This window comes from Ovis canadensis, chromosome 13, assembly GCF_042477335.2.
Source record: "Ovis canadensis isolate MfBH-ARS-UI-01 breed Bighorn chromosome 13, ARS-UI_OviCan_v2, whole genome shotgun sequence".
NCBI classification, from domain to species: domain Eukaryota; kingdom Metazoa; phylum Chordata; class Mammalia; order Artiodactyla; family Bovidae; genus Ovis; species Ovis canadensis.
Genome location: NC_091257.1, coordinates 51,249,064 through 51,276,634, shown reverse-complemented (window position 1 = coordinate 51,276,634; position 27,571 = coordinate 51,249,064). Strand labels below are relative to the sequence as shown.

Here is a 27,571-nt window from a genome sequence, read left to right as displayed (position 1 = left end):
ATTCAGGACTGGCACAGTGTCGACACAGCCCTGATTTTGCAGATCAAAAGCAGTATTCCACAGGGAGATGAGGAACAGGCTCTGGTCTTGAACTGTCTGGGGCAAAATGGGCTCCACGGCTTAGAAGCTGGATCCAGGGCCAGTGACTTACTTGTCTCATCTGTGTGCTTGAGTTTCTTCTTCTGTAAAATGGGGACATGAAAAGTATTTACCTCATAGCCACAGCGAGGGCTGAGGAAATAATAACAGCATCCCCCTGAGCACAGTGCCTGGACTCAATACACATCAGCCACTGTTATGACACAGGGCTCAGGAAGGGCGGGACCTGCCTAAGAAACAAGTTAAAACTGAAATACTGTTGGGACAGTTTCAAAGCAGTTGGGTACAGCAGAGAATAAGAAAACATGACAGTTAGATCTCAGTTTGTAATAGAGAAACCTAAGTCACAAAAAGGGGTGTTTTAGTTGTTGATGAAGAAATGCAGTGAATTATTTACTCAAGGCCTGGAAAACTCCAAAGAGGAAGGACACGTTAATGGGGAGAAATGCACAGCAAAGGAAATAAGACTCTTCACTGACTATACCACTTTGAAGCATCAACACTGAGCATCCCCAGTGTAGGAGTATCTTGGAGTTAATACCCCTTTGGGGAGATAAAAGAATTTCCCCCAAGAATCAGGCCTCAGAAACCTAAGGAATTCCAAGAAGGAGACAGTTAAGAGCAGTCACTGCAGGCTGAGTGATGTCACAGGCTGAACAACTAAAATTAAAGTGAAGAAAGCCCTAGGATCTGGCCTAGAGTATAAACATGCAGTGACGAGAGCACACAGTATGTGGTTAGAAACGAAGGCACCTGGCTCACTAGACAGATCCACATTCAACTTAGAGGTCAGGTGCCAGGAACCCGAAGATCAAGGGACAAAGGGGATTTAGGGCAAGATAAGTGCCCACAGCTAAATTAGCCTCAGGACTAATGAGTCTCAGGTGGTCCAGTGGTTAAGAATCCACCCTCCAACGTGGGGGATGCAGGTTTGATCCCTGGTCGGGGAACTAAGATCCCACATGCCAAGGGGTAACTAAGCCTGCACACCACGGCTACTGAGCTCATGCGCTGCAACTAAGACTCGATGCAGCCAAGTAAATTTAAAAAATAAAAAATTAACTTCTTCGTTAAAGATTTTACCCAGATATATTTTAGTTCAGTGATCGTGGATCTAGACAATCAGCGCTCATGTAAAGCAGCACCCAAAACACTGCAGATCACTGTGATTGGAGCTCACAATGGAATGCTGTGATACAGTTTTCTGGGAGCATTAATTTACCTGAAAAGGTAGTTGGGGTAATGCTGTGTTTTTATTCTGTCCCAACGCCCTTTGAAACTGGGTAGGAGGTATGTCAGTGAGGGCTGTGTTGTCCATTTCTGAGGAGGCTGATTGGGAATGCCTGTCTCCACAGAGAGAAGTTGTGTATGATGGGAGCTCCAGCTTCACGCTGGTGGGGAAAGCCTAACACAGCCTGTCTGTCCCACTGATTACAACTGAAACCTCTGGACAGCACACAAAAAGCAATGATCTGGGGGTTTTGGAGAAGCAAACAAAAACAGACAGAGTGTAAAAGGAAGTCAGGCCCTGAGAGGTGAGCCCCAAGGAGGTGTGATGGTGGTGGCTTAATCATGAAGTCGTGTCCAACTCTTGCAGCCCGATGGACTGTAGCCTGCCAGGCTCCTCTGTCCATGGGATTCTCCAGGCAAGAATACTGGAGTGGGTTGCAATTTCCTTCTCCAGGGGGATCTTCCCAACCCAAGGATTGAAACCAGGTCTCCTGCATTGCAGGCAAATTCTTAACCAACTGAGCTATGACGGGAAGCCTCCAAGGGGTGAAGGTTCCCATTTTATTTTTCTTCTCTTCTTTGACTTTGCCCAGAGGATGAGGCTCTGTCTCAGAGCTGCACCATGGAGCAGGAGGCTGTGCAGCTGAGATCCCACAAAAGTTGTGATGACTGAGATGAACCTAAAGCAGCACAACAGAGGCTCTGAGAAACGAACTAAGATGTAAACCAGTGTCTAAGTCTCTCTCACCCCAAGGGCCATATGCATGGCACAGACCAGAAGCAGTGAAGAGCCTGGCCTGCTGGGAGCCTAGCCAGGTTAATAGCCTGCTAAAAACAGCATAATCCAGAGGAATTTAGTAAGACCCAAAGTCTATATCAAATAATGTTCAGAACATCCAAGAGATGGAACAAATGATTCGACAAACAGAACTAGGTAAAGGTGAACAATTCTCAAGGAGAAAGACAATCAACAGATGCCAACCCTGAGATAACCCTGATGCTGGAACCATCTAAGACAAGAGGGTGGCTAAGCTTCAGAAGATAAAACTAAACACACTTGAATGGAAACGTACAGTTCTTACGAAATAAGCAAAAACTATGAAAAAGAGCTAGTAATTTCCCAAATGAAGAAAATACCTGAAAGAAAAAAAATTGCTCAGTGGGCTAAACAGCAAAACAGATAATGAGGAAAAGAGTTAGAGAGCTTGAGAGGAAAAAAAAAAAAACCAAGAAATCAAATTTGAACAACAGAAGCTCTGGGAAAAAACTTATAAGAACTTGTGAAACCACCTTAAAGGGTCTAACATATGTGCTACTGGAGTCTCAGAATAGAGGGGAAAGGATGGGTCAAAACAAACATCTTGGGGAAAAAAAAATGGCCAAAAATTTGATGAATGTCATAAATTTTCAGATTTGAGAAGTCTGGGAAATCCAGACAGGTTAAATTCAAAAGACACATCGTGATCAGTGCTAAAAATCAAAGATAAGGAAAAAACTTGAAAACAACTAGAGAATAATTACACATAGAGATAAAGCCAGAAAGTCATCAATATATTAATATAAAATAAGAAAAAAAATAATCACGTTACCCAAAAGAAGGCAGGAAAGAGGAACAAAGAAAAATTTTGAAAAGTACAAGGGGCCAAAGAGAAAACAAATCATAAAATATCAATAGTAGGCTTAAATCCAACCATATCAATAGTTAAATGTAAATTTAATATGAACATATATGTGTGTGCTTAGTTGCTCAGTTGTGTCAGACTCTCTGTGATCCCATGGAATGTAGCCCGCCAGGCTCCTCTGTCCATGGGGATTCTCTAGACAAGAATTATAGAGTGGGTTGCCATGCCCTCCAGGGGATCTTCCTAACCCAGGGATCAAACCCAGGTCTCCCGCATTGCAGGTGGAGTCTTTACTGTCTGAGCCACCACAGAAGCCCTATATTAAACTTTAAACATGTCAATAAAAGACACTGATTATTAAATTGGATATCTAAAACAAGACCCAATACTATCTTGTCTGAAAGACACAGATGGATTAAAGTAAAAGAAAGTGATGTACCAGGCAAACAATAAGCAAAAGAAAGCTTGAGTGGCTATGTTATATATCACATAAAGTGACTTCAGGATAATGAATATTACCAGGGGTAAAAAAAGAACATTACACAATAAAAGTGACTTCACTAAGAAAACATAATACTCCTAAATGTGTATCCACCCAGCAACAGAGCTTCTAAATCTATTAAGTAAAAGTGGATTAATGTGAAAAGAGAAATAGACACATCTACAGTTAGAGAATTTAACAGTCTTCTCCCAACAATTAACAGAGCAAGTGGACAAATAATAAAATACAGAAGACCTGAATAATAATATCAACCTACTTGACTTATATAATATGTATAAAACACTATTCAACAACAACGGAACACATTCTTTTTACAAATACAAAGAACACATTCTTTGTATTCTGGGCTAAAAAAAAAAGAAAAAGAAATTCTGACAAACTTAAAAAAATAATTGAAATCATACAAAGCATATACTCTTGACTATAATGGAATTAAATAAGAAATCAATAGCCAAAAGATACCTGGATAATCCCTAAGTATCTGAAAATTAAACAACACATATGTGAACAACTCACTGGTCAAAGAAGTCACAACAGAAATTAGAAAATATTCTGATCTTAATGATATGTTATAAAAACACAATCAAAAGTTGTAGGATGCAGTGCTTAGAGGCAAATTTAAATTTATGCCCAGTTAATACTTAAACATTTGTAAAGGGGTTTTTACTCAGTGATCAAAAATTCAACTTGATAAAACTAGAAAAAGAAAAAGAAATCCAAAGAAGGCAGAGAAAGGGGCTTCCCAGGTGGCGCTAGTGGTAAAGAACCCACTTGCCAATGCAGGAGACACAAGACACAGGTTCGAATCCTGGGTCAGAAAGATTCCCTAGAGGAAGGCATGGCAACCCACTCCAGTATTCTTGCTTGGAGAATCCCATGGACAGAGGAGTCTGGTGGGCTACAGTTCATGGATACTTAGTACGCACACAGAGAAGGTCCAGTAAAACGCCAATCCCATGACACAGATATATTGTAAAATCTCAATGTCATAAGTACAAAAAGACTACAAAGATTTCATTTTAGAGGTCAAAAGGTGTTCAAGATGAGATTTTTTTTTTCACTTGAACACTTCCAGCATTGTGCCCTCTGAAGTTAAATTCTCACTGTCTCACTTCCTCAGCATCACACAAGCCATCACTTACCAACCAAGACAACGAGTCTGTACTTCTCATTCGTCTGCCGTCGATAGGGTGTTACTTCCTCATACGTGGGCACATCGGCTGTGTCGTACTGGTCACTCCTCTTGCACTCGTACATGGATTTATTTGTTTTCTTATCTTTTCTACTAAGACGGAAGCTTCTTCTAAAACCAGCTGCAAATACAAAAAAAAAACAAAAACAAAAAAACCACCTTTTTAGCAGTTAAAACTAAAAAAAGACACCCCCTCTAAAAAAATTTTTTTAAACCCCTCAAAGTTGGGCTGGATTTTATTTACCATAATAGCATTACCAGGGCACTGAGTAATAAAAGGGAAATAGATCCTCCACGATTTCATTAAAACCACTGATAAAAGAATCATCTAACATTTAATTATATCGTTATAGTACTTTTAAGTTTTGTTTGCTTCCCAATCATAAAGAGTTCTTTTCAAAAATCAGGAAACAAAATAAAGAGGTCAGATATCATAAAGAACATTTTTGCACAGACTGATGAACACAATTGTAAGAAAAAGTTAAAAGCACTGCAGAAACCTTTTAAATATAAATGATGAATTCTCCCACTCATAAATACTAGAATCTTTTACACTGTGTTCTAAGCACAGCCTAACAACATCCCTGTGGCACAGACAGCATCTATTGTTAAACAGAAAGAAAACGAAAGTGTCCAGAATGTGTCCTACAAGTGGCCCACAAAAGTGGCCTAATGTGTCCAAAAGACCTCTGACTGGATCAGGCAGACAGAACCAGACTATCACTGACAGCAAGTTACTTCACCGCTCTGAGACCCCAGTAGGTGGAGTAAATGACCAAGCCTCAGGTTCTTTTCTCCTATAGAAATTCTAGGCTAATACTGAAGTGAATAGCCATTCCCTTCTCTGGGGCATCTTCCTAACTCAGGGACCGAACCTGGGCCTCCTGCATTGCAGGCAGATTCCTTACTATCTGAGTCATTAGGGAAGCCCTTTATAATGTGAAGCTGACTAAAATTTGAAAATCAGTTTCTGAGCCGCAGTTGTGTACTCTTACTAATACCGTACCATATTTTACTAAGACACCTTTTCAAGTATTTAAGTAAGTTTCCTGTCTGCTTAAACAGCTCCCTCCAGCACACTGCTGTCATTTGAAATGTTGGCTTAGAAAAGCGAAGGCAAAAGTTCCTTGTCTCAGGCAAACCCTATTTCACTCTACTTGTTCTTCACATAGTTATAACATTCTGGTTTAATGTCTTTTCTTGAAGAGTGGTATTTACCATACACATCATTCAAGGATTCTTGGCCTAACCAACACTCTCAAAATCCAGACTTTAAAGGGAGGCAACAGCCTGTTTATTACAATATGATAAATATTCTATAGCAGTTTCATAACAGAAAACAAATGCAAGCATATTTTTAAACGTATAAAAACAGATTCTCTTTAAAAAGAATACTAATCAAATCTGGTAAACAGGAACAAAACTTTAAAAAAGGCATTTTACAATAAAATGCAATAATGTGAATGTTAGAGAACACAAAGAAAAATAAATAGTACTACTGGATTTAAAAATTAATATTCAAAATACAGGAAGTATTAAAAAAACAATTAATGAATGTCCATGGAGTTCTATCACTTACCTTATAGATTCACAGTTTAATAAAAATCAAAATACTAAGAATGGAATGATAAATATGTTCCTGGAACCCACTAAGAATCGGTCTGATCTTGAGATACTCGAATTATTTGAGGGAGAAGATTTACAAAGAATTTGAAACAAGGAAGACAGCTGCTCTAATAATCTATTAAAGACAAAAGGAAAAAGCAAACAGAATAAATGATGAAACATATCATCTTACAAAGAAAGGTGAGATTTCAGGGACAAAGAGGAAATGTACCAACCTGGTCCTAGGATGAAGAAAAGATAGGTAAATTCTAAGAATCTTAACTGCACAGAGAAGTCAAACTTCTACGGTGACGGTCAGAGGACAAACTGTAACTATGTTTTGTATTTTTGGGGGGAAAGACTCATGAGACATCCTGTAGGATTAGCAGGTAGAACTAAAAATCCCTTCACAATTATTCCTCATATGGAGGGAGGGATTTCCTCAAGTCACTGCAAACATCTGGCACAAAAATGGATCGAAGACATACATGCCTCATCCACAATGAATCCAAAAGCAAAACCCAGAAAAATTCCTGATCGATGAATGCCAGCTAAATCCTGAATTTCAGTGAAACTGCTTACCTAATGGAGTCTTTATGATTAACTGAAGTTTTCACCTTTGTTGTAAACAGTAATGATATAGTGGGGGAAAGAGAAAAGGGAACCAGATTTCTAATGTGAGATCTCCATGGACATGCAGGGTGAGGAGCTGGGGGTCACTGGGGGGTGTGAGCTGTACAGCACTTGGTACAGAAAAGGTACTTAATTAAAATCGCTGGTGGCTCAGTGGTAGAGAATCTGCCTGCCGATGCAGGAGACACGGGTTTATTCCCCGGATCAGGAAGATCCCTTGGAGAAAGAAATGGCAACCCACTCCAGTATTCTTGCCTTGGAAATCCTATGGACAGAGGAGCCTGGTAGGCTATATATGTAGTCCATGGGGTCGCCAAAGATTCAGACATGACCTAACAACTGAAACCATGACAACAGATGTTCTAAACAGGATTTTAAAAAGGCATCCCCTAAAATTCTACTATCGGTCCTGTTTCATTTCTTTAATGTAAATTTCGACAAAGAAAGCCGGACACCTTTGGGATTTTCACAAAGATAACTGCATGAAGCCGACAAAAAGGACACAGCACCGCGTCCGTGAAGGTTCAGGGCTGGAGCGGCCCCGGAGAGGAGAGCGTCAGGTTGCTGGGACCCCGCCCGGCCAGCACCTCAGGGACACCCCTGCGCTGGCCCGCGCACGACACGGCCCTGACCTCATTCACGTGTTTTCCAGGTGGCCACGACCACGCACGCAGAATTCCCACAGGTTCTGAGGCCTGAGTGTCTTGGCCCAGCGCCTCGTTTAGAAAACAAAAGGGGAAAAGTCAGCCAGGTCTGCTGGGATCCCAAGGGTACAGGGCTCCTTGCTGAGTGTTAAAGGCTCAGACCTGGGTCTCTGGCTTCCTTACCAACTGGGGTGACTCGCCAATGTTTTAAAACCTTTCTGAAGCCTCATTTCTCAGCTTTAAAATGAGGATAATACTATCGACCTCTCACAGGATATTAAGGATTAAACAATTTATGTGAAGCATTTGCCCAGGACCTGGTGTATGGTAAACGCGTTACACAGTAGACAGATTAGCACCTGACTGGGTCCCACCTAACCTCAAAGTGTCTCCAAGGCAGGAACACACTATGTTCCCTGTTGTTCCCATAGCACACGTCTAGCAGGAACGGGAAAAGCAAATGAAGGGGCTTCATGTTTGAGTAATGTCACAAAAGACACAAAATATTAAATCCAGATTTAAATATGTTAACTATTAAAAGTAGCTGATTAAAGCAGTAAGGCATTTTTAAAGAGATAAAGATTCAGTATATGTTACCTATCCTTTTATTTCTTTTTAGATACTCTTTCTAGGGATGTGCTATCTCTGTTATTACAGTTACATTTAGAGAGCATCTCTCTTTTCTGTCCTTACTTATGGTCCCTCACTCCCTCAACACACACACGTATATATGTCACATATTTACACCACACAATAAATATATACACTCATGTACCCATACATATGGACACACACATACATACATACATATATATGTTGTTTTGCCGTTTATGTTACTCATTTGTGTCTGACTCTGCGACTCCCACCCATGGGCTGTAGCCTACCAGGCTCCCCTGCCCATGAAATTCTCCAGACAAGAATACCGGAGTGAGCTGCCATTTCCTCCTCCAGGGGACCTTTCCAATCCAGAGATCAAACCCACATCTCCTGTGTCTCCCACATTGTAGGCAGATTCTTTCCCCACTGAGCCATCAGGAAAGCCCCCCCCCCACACACACACACACATCTATGCATACACAAAAATAGAGTCAGAAAACGAGAAAAATCCCCAACTCAGAACAATTAATAAAACAGCCAGAATAGAGGATATAACAAAAGGTATGAAATCCAGAGTTGTTACTTGTTTCTCAGATAAAAACAAAGCCAAACCAGGTAGCACAGAAGCCTGCCACTCAAGGCAGCATAGAGACTATCATTTTCAAATTTCAGTGACACAGTGCGGGCATGTCAGCACAGCTTGGTTAAGTCTAATCTTAAAGGAGACTGAGCTCTACATCAGGAAAAGGGGTTAATCATTTCTGGCCTTCGGGTCTTAGGTGGTTCTCTTATTAAAAGGAAGCTCAAGAATGTGTACTTAAATTGAAAGCAAGCAGAAGGTTCTTTCCAGTAAATGGGAATAAATCACCTAGAGCGTATTTCATTCTAGTTCGTTTTCAGTGCACAAGTCTTAGCAAGAGCTGGCTTTTAGACACCAGGAGCGGCAAAGCAGCACTAACAAGGAATTTGGAGTAAAGGAACGGTTTCATGCAAAATATATTTTTCCTTATATTTCACATTTTTGTAATTTATAATTGGCTCAACATTTTTATGGACAAGCTTTTTCCATGGCTCTTACCCACAGCTGCTAGAGATTTGTGTTTTTTTAAGAGAACAGCACGTCAGCTTTATTACAATAGGAAAGTGGCTTCACAGAGAAACCGCAGGTGCGGGTCAGCCCTTCATCACTCGGAGACACTTCTTATCTAATATTTTCCAGCAGGAATAATTTACGATAACTCACTAACTTACTTAGTTGCGTGGTTCTGCTTAAAGTAAACTTTATTTTTTTATTATAAAAGATGACACAAGTTGCAATAAACATTCCTGTACATTCCTCTTACTCTGTGTCACTGATGACTTCATTAGGGCAAATTGCAAGAAGCTTGATGGATCTTGTCCAAATGCTTCTCAGATGGGTTAATAAGAACATACATCTCCACTGGCAGCAAGCCCCACTGCATGTTTTACCATTCTCTCATCAAAGGACTTCTATCATTTAAAAATCTTTAGTGATCTTACAAGTGAAAATTGTATACCGTTTCATTTTAACTGTTAAGTTGAACCTGTTTTTCATATTTGTAACTCATTTGCATTTATTTCTTCTGTGAATTGTTAGTTAATACTTGTTGATCATTTTTTTGGGGGGTCTACATAAATAGCATACACATTCATGTATCTTTTAAGGTCATAACACTTGGCCTTATTTATTGCAAAGACGTTAAGATTTTCAGTTTTCCTTTTCAAAGAAATTTTAAAGGTTTATTTATTTGAATCTGTGAATTTCTTTCCTTTGTAATTTCTTCCACTATTTTTATGACTTTCCTACCCTTAATCTGATAAACACCCAAATTTTCTTAAATTAAAAAAATAGGTTACATAGCTTTACAGTTAATTTTTTAAATTCATCTGGAATTACTCAGGTATGATTATGAGATCAAGTTTGTGAGATGAGGCTGTAACTTTATAGTTTTCTAAATAATTAGCCAATGGCCCCAGAAATCCTTACTGAACAACCCTTTACCCACTTTATGTTAATACACACTTTGTACTGAAACACCAGATAGGGAGTTATGATGTTTTGACCAAAAAAAAAAAAAAGGTGATTCTTGGTTTGAGTTTAGATCATTCCCTTATTATTAATTTCAATATCAAAACAACAGAAGCAGTGGTGGTGGTGGTAGTGGGCATTTGTTGAGAACTTACAGATTATAGACACCGTCTGAAGCACTTATATGGATCGGTTCATTTAATTCTCACAACAACAAATGGGGCAGGCATAACAATCTAACAGGTTTAAGTAACTCTTCTTTTAGTGTCTTAAGAAAACAATCCTTGGTTCAAATGTTAAATCTTGAAAGTCCAGAAGAAAGCTTGAAATGTTATTCTACACACACAGATGTTTAAGAGAAAAACTGGTAAGCTTTCAATGACTTTTGTTTTTTTACTATACTTTTAATTTTACATGAGTATGCCTATTAATAATGTTGTGAGAGTTTCAGGTGGACAGCAGAAGGACTCAACCATACATATACTTGTATCCATTCTCCCCCAAACTCCCCTCCATCCAGACTGCCACATAACATTGAGCAGAGTTCCCTGTGCTATACAGTAGGACTGTCAGTGGTTTTATGAAATAACTTACTAGGAAAAGTGTATCAAAGAGAAGCAGCAGTTTAATTTAGGGAGTAAAAATCATAAGCTCTTTTTCTGTTAGATATTTTTCAAATATAATTAAAAATAAATATTTGATATTCCTCTGTATTTAAGATGATGTGTAAAATAGAAAAATACATACAACAGTGTCATTGCCCTCAAAGTATTCCTGATCTACTAGGGGAACAGAGATTATTCCAAATACTTGTAATTTAAGTGTTTTCACAACATAGGCTCAGGACAGAAACAAAAATTTTTTAGCAAGTACTTCTAATCTGATTTGACTTGACATTTCTCCTAAGAAGAAAAAAAAAATTAAACTCAGGCAGTTGTTATTTGGTTATCTTCGAAACTACTTCACTATATCTGATATAATAGTATTGATATAACACCATGAATTAACACTATTCATCAAAAAGGGTATTAAATTTAATGCATACACATGTAAATTAAGAATCATTTGGTATTAACTTCAAATAATTATAGATAAGTATTATATATATCCATCCTATAATTTCGGGCTTCCCTCTGGCTCAGCTGGTAAAGAATCCACCCACAATGCAGGAGACCTGGGTTCGATTCTTGGGTTGGGAAGATCCCCTGGAGAAGAGAAAGGATACTCACTCCAGTATTCTGGCCTGGAAAATTCCATGGACTGTATAGTCCATGGGGTCACAAAGAGCTGGACACGACTGAGCGATTTTCACATCCTATAATTTCAAATGTTAGTGATATTTTTAATAGTAAAAAACACCTTGAAGCGTTCAAAATATATAGAAGTATGGGAATGATTAACTATGAAACACCTTTTCAAAGAAAGGGGGCTTAAGACACTGCTATATTTAAAATATATAACCAACAAGGACCTATCATATAGCAAGGGAAATGCTGCTCAATATTCTACAATAACCCAAGTGGGAAAAGAAAAGGAATAGATACATGTATATATATAACTGGATCACTTTCTATACACCTGAAACTAATACAACACTGTTAATCAACTATACTTCAATGTAAAATAAAAATTTAAAAAGAACTATACAACACCATTAAGAAATGTTTTTGCTACAGCAATAAATGGAAAAAACTGGACATATACAATAGTCATAATTATACTGAGTTTTACTAATATAAAAACTTATATGAACACACACACAAAAGTATAAAAGCAGACAATATACTAGGGGGCAACTATTTTGTCCTATTTTTAAAAGACTTTCCATAATGTTACATAATTTTACAATTTAAAAAAATACACAAAAACACCAAACAAATGAAATCCAGGATTGGTAGACGTATCTGCAAGGTTACATCAATATATAACAGAAAATACATTTTGCCTGTGTCTCAGAGGCAGGTTCTACTTTCCTGTACTTTGAAATGATTATGAAAATAGATCAAATTTTTATATTCTTAAAGGTTAGGAATAGCCAATAGATTAAAACACTTAAATACTTAAAAAGCAATGAAAGCAAAAACAATGGCAAAAAAATTTTTAGTGAGAATATAGTATAAAAACTAAAGACCAAAGATCAAGGAAGATAAAGAGAGAACCAGTGGACTCACCTAAGAGGGTAAAAGAAAAGCAGCCTGGGTGTTGGAAATTTAGAACTAAACTAATAAAAAACTGAATGTGATTTTTTAAAATCACAAATTGTTATCTGTTTCTTTGGCTCCTATAAATAGTTTCAGTGAAGATTTTTACAATGTAAATATTTATCATTTTAATGATCTTATTTTCATAAAATTTTGACATTTATGATGATATATTATTTTAAAAAATACATGATCATTTTATGGGCAGTATCTGCATTAACAAAAAAGGCCTTCCCCTCCAACAGAGTCGTGGTAACTCACCACCAACACTAACAGCCTCAGAAATCACATGTGTGAATGAGAGTGTGACCTGCCTCTCTGTTAACCATAAGAAAATACATACTAGTATGTGACCATTTGGACTTTTCAAATGGTACAGGTTCCATCTTTGGTGATAGTTCTGTAACCAGTCTGGTAGTAACATTAGAAACTATGCATCCTCAATGTTTCTAAGAATATACGCTTTTAATATGTTAAATGTTACAGATGCCTACAGAAAGAGTTTCAGTGAAAACTGCTTGAATTAATAGCAAAGCAATATCAGTCATAAGCACCTCAAATTTAAGAGATTTATAGAAGTTCCTAATTTTTTGAAGAAATACATTTAGTTTTTGCAAGTAAAGTAAAGGGCTTAGTTTCTTAAAAGAAAATAAAAATAAGCATTTTAATTCTTTCTTCTCACCTTAAATATACTAAGATATGCTACTTTTAAAAATCAGGAGAACTGCCAAAAATACCGTATGAAAGTTATTTTCTTAAAACAATGAATTAATTTGACCAAGCAAATATTTAACGAGTTCAGTAGGTACCTTAATTACAAGGAAGAGAAAATATTACGATGAATGAACTTTTTAAGACTTTTAAAAAAACTCATGTACACATTAATAAAAACGAAGTGGCTGGAAGTGATTATATAATGATAGACTTCTGACAACAAAATGTTGAAAATTTCTATTAAAATAAACATTTTGAGTATAATGCCAATCTTGTTATGATGATATAAATCATAACAGACATGTAAAAACTATGTAGTAAGATGATCCTATGACAAAGTTATTGTTGAAGTGATGCTCCCAGAGTATGCCAGCCATAAAATTATCCCAAAGACAAAGAAAGATAATTAAGAACATCTTAAAACAACAAACAAGTAAAAATCTTGGGAAGAAGTTTAGACTGAAAAGCAATACCAGCACAAAACTGCAAAAGTTACAGAGATCTGGAGATGGAGAGACTGAATTAGTCACCTTCTACATCCACCTTATAAAACAGTATCAGGGAGGGGAAAAAAAAAAAGAGAGAGAGAGAGAAACATGAATGTCATCATGGATTATATTAAGTGGCCATACAATGCTAATTTTGTATAAAAAGGAGGAAAAGGCTTTTGAACAGGGAAAATTCACTTCTGGAATGTTACAAGTACAAAGATGCTCTGAGTATAAAAGAAATGTTCAAATGCCATAAATACCCTTGAATTTTTCAGCTCATCTCCAGCTAAAAGTAAAAACAGAAACTCAAAGTATCTAATGAAATCATGGAAGCTAATATAAAATATCAACCTGCAATGTCCAAGAAAAAAAAAATCACCTAGGTCTTAAAAAGTTTTCCTGATACCATCGACAATTTTTTTTTAAGTATAGCACAGCATTACCATTTAAGAAAAAGAAAAACCATATGAGAATTTAATCTTCTTCCAGCCAGCTAATAAAGAAATGAGTCTTACTTACTCTTTCAAAATTATAAGAAAATACAGTATGCACACATAAAAATGAATATAAAAATATAATTCTGAAAAGGGGAAAATTGGATTTGAAATTTTAATGTTATTTTTTTAAGTTGAGTCTATGCAACCTAAAATTCTCCAAGCAGGAATGGTTTCTGTCAGAGAGAATATTTCCAAGTAGTATTCCAGACATGTTGAGATTATGCAGAGTTCTCTCTTACTCAAGAAAGAACCTGTACCACGTTTGAAAGAATACTTCTAAATGTTTTCTTTGTATAAATTTTATTTTTTGGAAAAATATTAAAGCAGTATATTTTGACATAGCTGTACTTACCTACATAACATTCTTTAATAAAATGAGTGAATACTGGAACAAGTGGAGTCTTATACTAGATTTATACAATAGGCAATGTAACTAGAGACTCACTGGTGCTTAAACATGGGACAAATAAGAAACAGGATTAGGAAGAAATACAGAATTAGAGATGGGTAAATAGTTTTAAAAGAAACAACAGCAAACGAATCGATTTGTTTTTACTGAATTTTATGGTAAACACTTTCGTTAAATAGAAAGAACAGTCTTAACTTACAGAAGTCCCAAAACTGATCTTGTTTTAAAAGAATGCATGAAGTGCTCCAGCAGGAGCAGAAGTGGAGAAAAACTGATGATTTTTCAGGAGATCATTTGCAAGAAATTGGGTTGGAAGACAGATGCGTGATAAGCAGTGCTTTGTGAATTGTTTATAACACAATTTCTATAATGAATTAAACAGAGCGAAAACATTCTGTAATTCTTACCAGTTAAAGAAAAGGCCAGTTATTCTTCATAAGAACTATTTTGTATTGTAGTAGGAAAAGGGAGACAGAATCTTGAAAGCTTGCATTTCTACCACTGAGAAGCAATCACCCTTCGGAAGTCAGCATATGCATGTGTACACACACACACCAAAGACACACTAACCCTCACACCACCCATCAAGACTAAAGGAAGTTGTTTAGAGTTTATAGGAGGAAGTGAGTTATTAATAATTCACGTGTGTGTATATGTGTGTATACTTTAAGTATTTATATATATATACACACACACTGCAAGGAGATCCAACCAGGCCATTCTGAAGGAGATCAGCCCTGGGATTTCTTTGGAAGGAATGATGCTAAAGCTGAAACTCCAGTACTTCGGCCACCTCATGCGAAGAGTTGACTCATTGGAAAAGACTCTGATGCTGGGAGGGATTGAGGGCAGGAGGAGAAGGGGACGACCGAGGATGAGATGGCTGGATGGCATCACGGACTCGATGGACGTGAGTCTGAGTGAACTCCGGCAGATGGTGATGGACAGGGAGGCCTGGCGTGCTGTAATTCATGTGGTCACAAAGAGTCGGACACTACTGAGCGACTGAACTGAACTGAACACACACACACTTTCAAAGGTGCAATTTTCTACGGTTCATGTTTATAGCACACTATCAATTTAACCTCAGTTTATTAATTTTATGCAAACAATGCACAACTTACACTGCCTAGTCAGTAAGCTTTTTTCCTTCCCTCCACTAATAACCGAACATCTTTTACCGATAAATACAGTGACCTTTAAAAAATCCAGCGTTACACATCAATAAGAATCCTACGACCCAGTGTACATTCGTATCAGTGATGGCTCACTAAATGCGATTTCAAGATATAATTCTTATACAAAGAGACATTCAATGCTTGGAGTATTACAGTGCTACTGCTTTCAAGAGTCACCTTAGATCAATTTGACATGGAATGTATTTTTCAAAAATGTAATCAGTCATCAGGGAAATGGCTACTTATACTGTTTTGTGCTTGACTTCATGCACATCAGAGTAAGTGAAAATAGTCAAATGTATTCACTAAATGATTATCAGCCTCACTTAGATCAATAGTGACCCTGGGCATTTCCACTTGGGGTCCAAGAATATTCTATCCGCAGGGTAATCACTCCCGCTATCCTGCATCTGTGGACTCAGGAAATAACAGTGTGGAGGCAGATAAGGAGTGAGGGGAAGAAATTCTTCTATGCAAGAAGTCCTTGGAAATGACCTCATGAGAAGGCAGACTTCCCAGGAACTCCATTGGCCATATTCCAGAGGGGTCCTAGAGCTGGAGAAGGTGTCCTGTGCTGAGGATGGATACAGACACGTCCTGTGCAGAAGCTGTTCTTTAGAACCAGGCATGTCTGAGAAAGCAGTGGTAGTGGCTGAGCTCTGGAGTCACCAGAGTACTGTATGGCTTGTAGTAATCGCCTGAAATGTCACAGATCCATTCCATGTTGTTGACTTGTATGGTTTAAATTACTTCTTTTAGTGAGAGAAACATTTAATGTTCAAGACATATCAAATCTCCAAAGGGTAAATTTTCCCTCACCACAGTAATTACCATAGATATATTTAACGTAGAGTAAGAGAATGGAGACTGTGACACTTAATCTTATGTGTCAACTTGGCTGGGTCACGGTGCCCAGATGATCAAACATTATTCTGGATGCCTCTGGTAAAGGTGTTTCTTGGATAAAGGCTAACATTTAGATCAGTAGACTTGGAATAAAGCAGGTTACTTTTTCTTTTTCTTCTATTTTTTTATTGGAGTATAATTGCTTTACAATGTTGTTAGTTTCTGCTATATAACAATGTAAATCAGCTATAAATTTACATATATATCCCCTCCCACCATTCCTCATCTAGGTCTTCACAGAGCACCAAGCTGAGCTCCCTGTACCATATACAGCAGCTTCCCACTAGCTATCTACTTCACATGTGGTAATATATACACGTCAACGCTATTCTCTCAATTCATCTCACCCTCTCAAAGCAGATGACTTTCTATAATGTGGGTGGGCCTTATACAGTCAGTTGAAGATCTTAATGGAAATGAGACTAACCTCTCCCTGAGCAAGAAGGATTTCCAGCAGCAGACAAGCCTTTGGCTCAAACTGCAGCTCTTCCCTGGTCTCCAGTCTGCTACCTAGCCTATAGATGTTGACTTACTAAGCCTCCACAGTCACATGATCCAATTCCTTAAAATCTCTGTGTGTATGTATATGTATGAGTGAGTGATAGTCACTCAGTTGTGTCCTACTCTTTGCAACGTCATGGACTGTAGCCCACTTGTCCTCTGTCCATGGGATTCTCTCCAGGCAAGAATACTGGAGTGGGTTGCCATTCCCTTCTCCAGGGGATCTTCCCAATCCCTGGGATCAAACCTGGGTCTGCTGCAGGCAGATTCTTTACTGACTGAGCCACCAGGGCCACCTCTACTGATGACATTTTGGTTCCAGCTAAAGGAGATCCAACCAGTCCATTCTGAAGGAGATCAGCCCTGGGATTTCTTTGGAAGGAATGATGCTAAAGCTGAAACTCCAGTACTTTGGCCACCTCATGCAAAGAGTTGACTCATTGGAAAAGACTCTGATGCTGGGAGGGATTGGGCGCAGGAGGAGAAGGGATGACAGAGGGTGAGATGGCTGGATGGCATCACTGACTCGATGGACATGAGTCTGAGTGAACTCCAGGAGTTGGTGATGGACAGGGAGGCCTGGTGTGCTGCGATTCATGGGGTCGCAAAGAGTCAGACATGACTGAGCAACTGAACTGAACTGACATGACAGCCACTTCTTGGAGAAGGCAATGGCAACCCACTCCAGTACTCTTGCCTGGAAAATCTCATGGATGGAGGAGCCTGGGAGGCTGCAGTCCATGCGGTCACGAAGAGTCGGACACGACTGAGCGACTTCACTTTCACTTTTCATTTCCATGCATTGAGAAGGAAATGGCAACCCACTCCAGCATTCTTGCCTGGAGAATCCCAGGGACGGCAGAGCCTGGTGGGCTGCTGTCTATGGGGTCGAACAGAGTCGGACACGACTGAAGCAACTTAGCAGTAGTAGCACAGTCACTTCTTGTCTAGATGACACATAGCTGTCCTCCTCTGCCCTGGCTCTCTTACAGCACATTCTCAGCAAATCAGCTGGAGTGACCCTGAAGCTCACAGCCAGGCACGTCACTCTGCTCCAAACCTCTGTCCGACTTCCCATCCCACACAAGTAAGAGCCAAAGGGGTCAGCTCAGTACCCCTCACACCAGCATCCCGTTACTTCACCAGCCTCAAAGCCTGTCACTCTTTCCTTTGTTCACTCTGCTCGGGTCACACTGGTCTCCCTGCTCCACAGATTCCCCAGGGCCTATCTCAGGGCCTTTGCACATGACTGCCCCACTACTGCTTTTCCACAAGGCCCCCTCAGGGGTTTTCTCCACCATGCCTCAGGGAGGCCTTCAGTGACCACCCTGGGGAAAACTGAAGCTATGTGTCCTTACCTCTCCCAGTGGCCATTCCAGCTTCACTTTTCTTCATGGCATGTCTCACCACTGAATGTATTAGGTAATTTATTTAGTGCAATTTATTTAGTTATGTCTTCACCCCATTTCCCTACTCTATGAAAGGGAGAGGTCTGCTTTTGATCTCTGCTGAAACCCTGAGGGTCCGGAACATAATAGGTGCTCAATAAACATCAGGAAACCAATCCAGAAATACCATTACAAGAAAGTTATATTCTGCAAATACCATAAGAATCTGCTAACCAGAGCTAAAGTGCGATCTTTTAAAGGAAGACAGGACACCAAGGAGGAAGAGGGGAAAAGGATCCTGCTTTTGCCTGCAAGAACTTACAATGCCATTTCACTTTTCAAACAATTTACTAAATAGAGCTGTATGAAACTGCCAACATTCTGATGACTTTTTTCCTACAAAAAAAAAAAATAAATAAACACAGCAATTTCACATGCTTCGACCTAATGTACATATTACTTTGCAAAAGATATAAATTAAAAATTTTGGGGTGGGGAATACAAAACTCTGAAAACAGAGGAAAGAATTCATAGATTTGACTGTGTGAAAATTAAAATGTCTATATGATGTTAAACTCGACATTAAAAAAAAATAAGGTAAAATGCAACCAAAGGACCAGAAGAAAATGCACACAGCAGAGAGGGCTAATGTGGATGATACACAAAGGGCTCATAACATTAACAGGAGACTGATAAAGAACCCGATAGGAAAAAATAAACAGGTAGAAACATGATTATTCAATGGAAGAAAAGAAGAAAAGTTAATAAAACGTCACACTATTGCATTGTCACTATATTTAAAGTGAAAGTGAAAATTGTTAGTCACTCAGTCATGTCCAACTCTTTGTGACCCCATGGACTATAGCCCACTAGGCTCCTCTGTGCATGGGATTCTCCAGGCAAGAATACTGGAGTGGGTAGCCATTCCCTTGGCCAGGGGATCTTCCTGACCCAGGGATAGAACCTGGGTCTCCTACACAGGCATTCTTTATATTCAAAGGTGTATATCAAATAATATTTATACCAAAAAGATAGCTTTGCCATAAATGTTAGCATGCTGCTTATGAGACTGCTTTTAAAAATGTATAAAAATCTGTAGCGTTTTGAGGGTTTGGTTCTAGGTGGGAGCCAAAATAGCATTCTACAAGGCAGTCCATTTGCTTAGTCTATTTATAACAAAGTAACTCTTTAATACTACTAAAACTAACCAGAGAAATACCATTAAACTTGTGTATCCCGCACTACTAAAACTAACCAGAGAAATACCATCAAACTTGTGTATCCCGCAAAAAGATACAATTTCCACTCAGTAGTCATTCATTGAAGGGCTTCCTTAAAAGAAAAAACTTTTATCAGAAACTATTAATTTCTGTATCCTACTATGTCATATCAACACAAAGTTGTCTTACTGTACGCTTCTCTTCTCAGATACCTGACCCCACCTGCAGCTACATGAACCCCTAGGTGCCTCGAATCTGTGACTCTCTTGCTGCTCTTGTATCAGAACAAGCATTTAGACCAGAAAGAAGCAAGGTGTCATGACACATATCTACAAAACCATGTTGACCTTGCTCTCCTGTTGGCCAGTCAGGTATGGAAAGGAAAACTTGTCTCCATGACCAGGAGTTGAACGGAGTCGAGAGTTAGGCTCTGTAATCAGGGCTTGCAAAATCCAAAAGCCAACAGAAGCTAGACAGGCAGAAATATCTTAAATTGCATTCTGTCAACACTAACACGATTTGTACAGTATTCACTCCTTGAAGAACTAGGTGGTCCCATTTTCCCTTAACTGCTCTTTGGTTACTTTTATTTCCCCACGTTTGAGAACTGGGACATAAAGAAAGACTTCACTGTTACATAGCACAAGCATCAACACAACTGTTAGGAGAGTGTCGCGGGATTCCGTCTCCGGGCTGGCTCAGCCACAGCATGGCGAGGCTGTGCTGAACTGGAGAGCTTGTGTTCATTTAAGGGGCCACTTGTAACTGAGCCTCAGCTAATTCTTAACACTGGAAAATGAAGGCCTAGTTTGGTCAAATTTGTTTTGTCAAAGGAGCCAGGAAACATGAAATTTCTTATGTTTGTGGGTCTACAAAAATGGATCTTTTGCCTAAATACAGCCTGATGACTGTCTGTGAACCCCCTGATACAAGTTATTAAATGACTCATGATATTCCCCTTTCACCTGGATTGTGCCCTATTTTTATCCATAACTTGGGGGGAGGGGTGTTGCAAAGCAGGCCTTCCCAGGTGGTGCCAGTGGTAAAGAACCTGCCTGCCAGTGCAGGAAACATGAGAGACAAGGGTTCGATCCCAGGGTTGAGAAGATCCCCTGGAGAGGGGCATGGTACCCACTCCAGTGTTCTTGCCTGGAGAATCCCATGGATAAAGGAGCCTGGCGGGCTACAGTCCATAGGGTCACGGAGTCGGACACAACGGAAGCAACTGGAACAACCACAGAGTGGTCTCTTGGAAGGACTAAGCCCTCTGCACTTTCTAAAGAATGTTTTCCTGGGACCTGTGGTATCTGCAGGCTTCACTTGATCTAAGTGATAAAGATCCTGTGGTCTTAATTCCACCCAATCTCATCTGGTTTGGGATTTTGATCAAGGAACCACTTTCTATCTCAGAACTTATTCCTTTACCATCAATCCTTTATTTCTGCCTACAGATATGAACCAATTATCCTCTCCCACTAAACTGCAGAGGTTAAAGCGTCTGCCTGCAATGTGGGAGACCTGGGTTCAATCCCTGGGTCGGGAAGATTCCCTGGAGAAGGAAATGGCAACCCACTCCAGTATTCTTGCCTGGAGAATCCCATGGATGGAGGAGATTGGTGGGCTAGTCCACGGGTCACAAAGAGTCGGACACGACTGAGCGACTTCACTTCACTTCACATCCTCAACTACACAAACCATCTTGACCTCAGCTGACCTCTCCCTTCACAGTCCACCCTCACTTGCAAGGCTTTGGCTTCCAGTAAAGTCATTTCTCAGGCGTCAGCAGTGATTCCGAGTTGCCAGATGCAGTGGCATTTTATCAGAACTCATGCCCTTTCAGCTCTTGAAAGCAGCCCACTGTGCTAATCACCTTTGCTTTTGAGTTTCAAGTCATATCTACTAAACATTAACTTTATAAAACCCTACATTCTATCAGAGAGATGTAGAATAAAACCTGTATCTCATACTTTGGATGAAATTTTATACAAAGAATTGCGTGAGTCCAAAAACCAGGTAAAATGCTAATGAAGTGTGTAAGCTACTTGGCCTGCCGCTGAAGATCTCACACCATCAAGCACGACGGTCAGTTTTCAGTGCTGCCACCCACCTGTCACCCTGTGCTCTGCAACAGCCACCCCTGTCCATACTGCTACTCCTGCCCTCATCCCCTGGCACTAACTGATTCTGCCTAAACCACCGAGCCTGTTCCAGCGTCCCCTCTCATGGGACCAACCCCCTCACTGCCCCAGCCTCAGATGATCATCACATCCTCTGAATTACCGTATTTTATGTGAAGTGTTTGTTAGTCACTCAGTTGTGTCCAACTCTTTGCGACCCCACAGACTTGGAGCCCACTAGGCTCCTCTGTCCACAAAATTCTCCAGGCAAGAATACTGGAAAGGTTTGTCAGTCCCTTCTCCAGGGGCTCTTCCCCACCTCAGGATGAAACCCGGGCCACCTGCATGGCAGGCAGATTCTTTACCATCTGAGCCACCAGGGAAGCTGACATTCATCCAGTAATCCTTTATGCCATAGTTCTTCAGTTCAGTTCAGTCAGTTCAGTCGCTCAGTCATGTCTGACTCTTTGTGACCCCATGGACTGCAGCACATCAGGCTTCCCTGTCCATGACCAACTCCAGGTTACTCAGACTCATGCCCATCGAGTCAGTGATGCCATCCAACCATCTCATTTACTGAGCATGGCCCTGCCCATCAGAACAAGACCCAGTTTTCCCCTCAGTCAGTCTCTTCCATTAGGAAGCTTCCATAAGCTTGTTATCCTTATCCATCAGAGGGTAGACAGAATGAAAACCACAATCACAGAAAACTAATCAAACTGATCACATGGACCACACCCTTGTCTAACTCAATGAAACTATGAGCCACGCCGTGTAGGGCCACCCAAGATGGACAGGTCATGGTGGAGAGTTCTGACAAAATGTGGTCCACTGGAGAAGGCAATGGCAAACCACTTCAGTATTCTTGCCTTGAGAACCCCACGCACAGTATGCCACAGTTCTTCACTGGATAGATATACACAGACCAAGGATAGGTGCCCCTCTTTCTAGTTCAGAAACAGGCAAAAGTTTGCAGTGACGGCTTCTCCCTGTCCCCCAACTTCCAGGGCAGTCCACCTATCAACCCCCGACAGACTCTGGCGTGGCAAAAAGACTTATTCTGGCCAATGGGCCATCAGCAGATGTGATATAAGCAGGGGCTTCATTGCACTTACATACCAGCGATGGTTCTCTTGTGGCTCTGCAGAGTCTCGAGACCTCTACATGGGTAGCTTACTGGAGGATGAAAAACTATGTGGGATAGAAACAAGTTTGCCCAACTGAGCACTCCTGCCCCCCAGACCAGGCAGACCCCAGCCAAACAACCAGCCTGCAGCCATCTGTCAGGCTGACACAGACCAGAACTGCCCAGCTGACCACAGGATCAGGGGACTAATCAATGCCTCTGGTTTGAAGCCATTAAGGATTCTAAGATTGTAAGAGGGGATCGATTAATATACAGAGTATCTGGCACATTGTATTGTTCTGAATTGAGTGAAGAATTGAGGAAATTTTAACCTCTCTCTGATCATCCAATTCTCTCTCTGTAAATTATAGTTTTCCCAGCATATAAATTAAAACACCCTATGATCTGCAATATTTTTGTGGTTTGTTTTGTAGAATGAAAAGCTAGAGGGCAGCATACTGTAAAAGACACAGTAGGTATTATACCTACATAGCTGTGGATTTGAAACCAGGATGCAACATGTGTTGTCTTTGGTAAATCCGGTAAGATTTCTGTGTCTCAGTTTCTTTTTTTTTCTTTTTAAGTGGATAAAATACCACCAATTTCACCATATGAGAGATAAGATTTTTTTTTTATTTAAAAAGGGAGGTAAGATATATATTAAATAACAAATACAGGATCTGGCACCGTTCTTTAATAACCAAGAGATATTATCATCATATACATAAATATTGCTAAATATTAATCTTAAAATAAGGAGATTGAAAGACTTCTCTCTCAAACTGAGTTTCCATGCCACTATCCCTCATGACCGCAAGTGAAGTATTTGTCAGTGTTCCAACACACAGCAGAGCGAGGAAAGGTCTAAATTGAGATGAAGATAACTCTGAAGGCTTTAACAATCTCTGGATATCCTGACTTTTGTTTATAACATCCCTTGGCATCTCCAAAGTGGAAAAATTTCCATCCAAAACAGAGGAGCAAGTTAATCATAAACTTTAATTGCACAGGGAGCTGATCAGTGGGTATTTTGGGGGGGGGGGTGGTGAGGGTTATAGGAATAATAAGTCATTAGAAAATGGAACCACAGTTATTTAGAAAGATGCAAGTTATTTAGAAGTTTTGAATAATTTACAGCTAGCTAGATAATTTAGAGAAATCCAGACACAACTAATTCAATAAACTTATTTAGCACACATAGATGCTTTGTCATCCTCTATCAAAAAATTACCATGGTTTTCAAAAACAGAGCATCTGGGAAGCTTCCTGAATAATAAACCAAAGCACATTTTGAATACCTTTGTGTCCAACCAATTGAGCCAGTTTAAAATAAAGGTTCATGCTACCCCTGACTGATAGCAGAGCATGCTAATATAAATATGCTAATTTAAGACAAAACAGTATAATGGGTTTGAAGAAAGCAACAGAAAGAAAGAACTCCTCTTCCATGACTAATTGCTCACCGAGATAGGTTCCACTGCTGATACCACCATATTCAGCATCTTCTGGATGGAGTGTAAGAGCAGACAGAACGAAAGCCGAGAAACAAAGCAGAACAGTTAGAAGCCCAGCCACAGATGCAAAAAAATAAATCACTTCAAACAATCATAAAGCACACCAAAGAACAGCCCTCACAATGCTACTCTTAAACATAAAACATTTTGTTTTATATTTAAGTTTACAGTAACATTTTGAAACATCATGCAATTCTTTTTTCACACTTCTTTGGAAGTGCCTTAATTGCAGTGCCAAGAACATTTTAACAGACTTGTCTGATACATTTATATTTTATCAATCAAGAAAATTATACCACTTGATCCCCAAAGTAAATTTATTTTTGTAAATCAGGCTCTTTGAGAATATGTAAAATATAGCACTTGTTTTGGCTCACTGGAGTAGACAGAAAGGTTAAAATGAAGACACAGCCCTTCTTTTGTTAAAAAAAAATGAACAGATGAAAACATTTTAAAATAAATAATATGCTATTAATTATTGACAAGAATTAAACAAATACTGGGTTATGCAAATCTTAAGTTTTTAATTTAAGTAGTGGGGTCCTAACTATTTTAGGCTTCTCATCTTTACACAAATATACTTCTAAGACTAATAGCACAAACTGTGCAGAAATTAAATAGTTAAGAAGATGCTCCCCACATTCTTAGGTAATAAGTCTGTCAGTAGATATGAATAGCACTGTTTTCTTCATTTATCTTTATTTGAGACTATTACAGATAAAAGTAATGTACTACATTAGAATACTATGTATACTGCTGCTTTATGAAGCAAAAAAAAAAAAAAAAGTGTACATTTCTTTCTAAAACAAAGTCCAACCATGACTGCGGGTACTATAATGTCAAGATGAAAGTTAGGATGTACAATTATCTTTTAAATATAAACTGCTTACTATGGTCAATTTAATCCTCTACATATGTGCACTAAACAAAATTACTAGACTATGCAGGGAAACTTGTATACATGTACCTTTAATTTCCTCTGAGAAGCACAAAAAAAAGAAAAAGAGGAAATGATTAAATGTGCAGAAAATACAATTAAAGTAGGACGATACTGCACCCAAGGGACCAAAAAAAAAAAAAATCCACCTACCACTCTCAACTGTCTCCTCATCTTAGAAAAGCCAAAGGGAAAAAACAAATGTATTTTAAATATTTCAAAAGAATAAAATAGAATCTGAAAAACTACATTTTAGACTACACTGTAGTTATGGTCTAAAAATAATGTATACACTTAAGCAGTAAAAACACAAAAGTCTTCATATAGTTTATTAAACACCCAAAAGGGAAAATAACCGGAAAAAACCATCAGCATTTCTTAAAAATACCTTCTATAAGCGGATTATATTAATTTTCACAGCACAGTTCTATTTCTAAACTATTTAGAACTAAGGATATTTCATGATGAAAATAGTAAAAAGAAGTAAATATTTTTGAAGCAACAAATTTTGCCCTTAAAGTGTCTATATATCCTGTAAATGTAACAATATCCTGACAACTGTCATCAATTTATTATAGATATGAAATGAGTCAGACAGAACCCTTTGTTTTTATTCTGTCTATATTACATGATGAAAAGTATTTTAAGAAGTAATCTGAAATAATTCTTAAGTTACTAATAAGAAGGCATTATGAGTTAGGTTTGACCTAGGAGACTGCTCTTCAGTTAATGGAGGAGGGAGAACTGGATATTTAACAGAAGAACATTGTAACCACAAGTCAAGGCAGGAGATGTTTTGCTACCTGACCTTACTGAGTGAACAGGACCAATCAGAATAGCTCTCTGCTCGTTTCTCTCTTCACAGGACAGCACAGAAGCCAAAGAAAACACTTTGGAGAAAGTGTGCACAACATCTTATTTTTACTTTTCAAATACCCATGGGTCTTCAAACTGCGTTAGCTTTATTGGGACAGTCATTTGCCAAGACGACAAGCAAATTATTACTATTCAGGTTTACAGTATGAGTCACTCAAGTTGTGAGTTTATTTATCCTCATTTCTTAGGAGCTCTGAAATACCAAGTGCATTTAAAACAAGTGATTAGAAAGCAAACAATGAAGGGATGTGACACACGATAGCCAAGCCCAACATCTAAGTGGAAATAAAAACAGGTCATGTTAAAGACTGACCAATCTGTGATCTCAGACATTTCTGCTGTAAAGCATTAATAGATTGTTAAACAGAGTGTACTTTGTGATAATACACAATAAGATAGACTGAATATTGCATTCTCGGTTAAAGACTCCACATTACATAAATCAGATGATAAAAAGCCATGTCTCTCTCACACACACACACACAAATTAAAACACCAAGTCCATCCACATAAAAATAAAATCTGTAACTTAAAATATATGCAGCATATGTACATTTCATATTCTAATGAAAAGTGAAAGTGAAGTCACTCAGTCATGTCCGACTCTTTGTGACCCTGTGGACTGTAGCCCACCAGGCTCCTCAGTCCATGGGATTCTGTAGACACGAATACTGGAGTGGGTTGCCATTTCCTTCTCCAGGGGATCTTCCTGACCCAGGGATTGGACCCAGGTCTCCCGCATTGCAGGCAGATGCTTTACCCTCCAAGCCACCAGGGAAACCCCTAATAAGAGGTCCTAAATATGCTGTATAAAATCTCAAAAGAATATTCCCTCCTTGCAATTCCAAAATAGGAAGAAATGGTATCTTTAGCATGACATAACATACACGTAAATATCCAACAGCAAGTATCATGCTTAACAGAACCCAGTAGAAAAAGCAAAGAGGAAAAGGTGGATCTCAGAAGAGAGCTGGGGTAAGCTGCAGGACTCTTGCTTCAGTTAGGCACTGCTGGATGCACATCAAACGCATAACGTTACATAATTCTCCAACAACCCTATGAGGCTGGAAGTATTATCCCCATTTTACAGATGGGAAATCAGAGGTAGAGAGGGATAAGGCACTCATAAGTGGCACAACTAGGATGTGGACCCATGCAGTCCAGTTCCAGAGTCTGAGTTTTGAATTACCATGCAATCACACCAAAAGTCACTTTTTAATACCTAGAGCTTCAAACTAGGAAACGTAAGTCAAGGGAAAGGTCCCTGGAAATAACAGATTTCTGTCAAGGTTCCTGTCTACCTCCCTCCACCCTCCACTGCT

At 39.1% G+C, this 27,571-nt stretch overlaps 1 protein-coding gene across 2 annotated transcripts in view; it reads right to left on the bottom strand.

Annotated features, from left to right (window-relative positions):
- The window catches only part of MPP7 (MAGUK p55 scaffold protein 7), a 230,689-nt gene that overhangs the window by 25,936 nt on the left and 177,182 nt on the right, over positions 1-27,571 (bottom strand). For both annotated transcript variants that reach the window (XR_011248147.1, XM_069547756.1), the window contains exon 12: positions 4,596-4,766. Coding sequence is in view for 1 of the 2 variants with exons in the window: in XM_069547756.1 (XP_069403857.1) it covers positions 4,596-4,766 (171 nt within the window). In the remaining variant the exon portion in view is untranslated. The remainder of the gene's footprint in view (positions 1-4,595; positions 4,767-27,571) is intronic.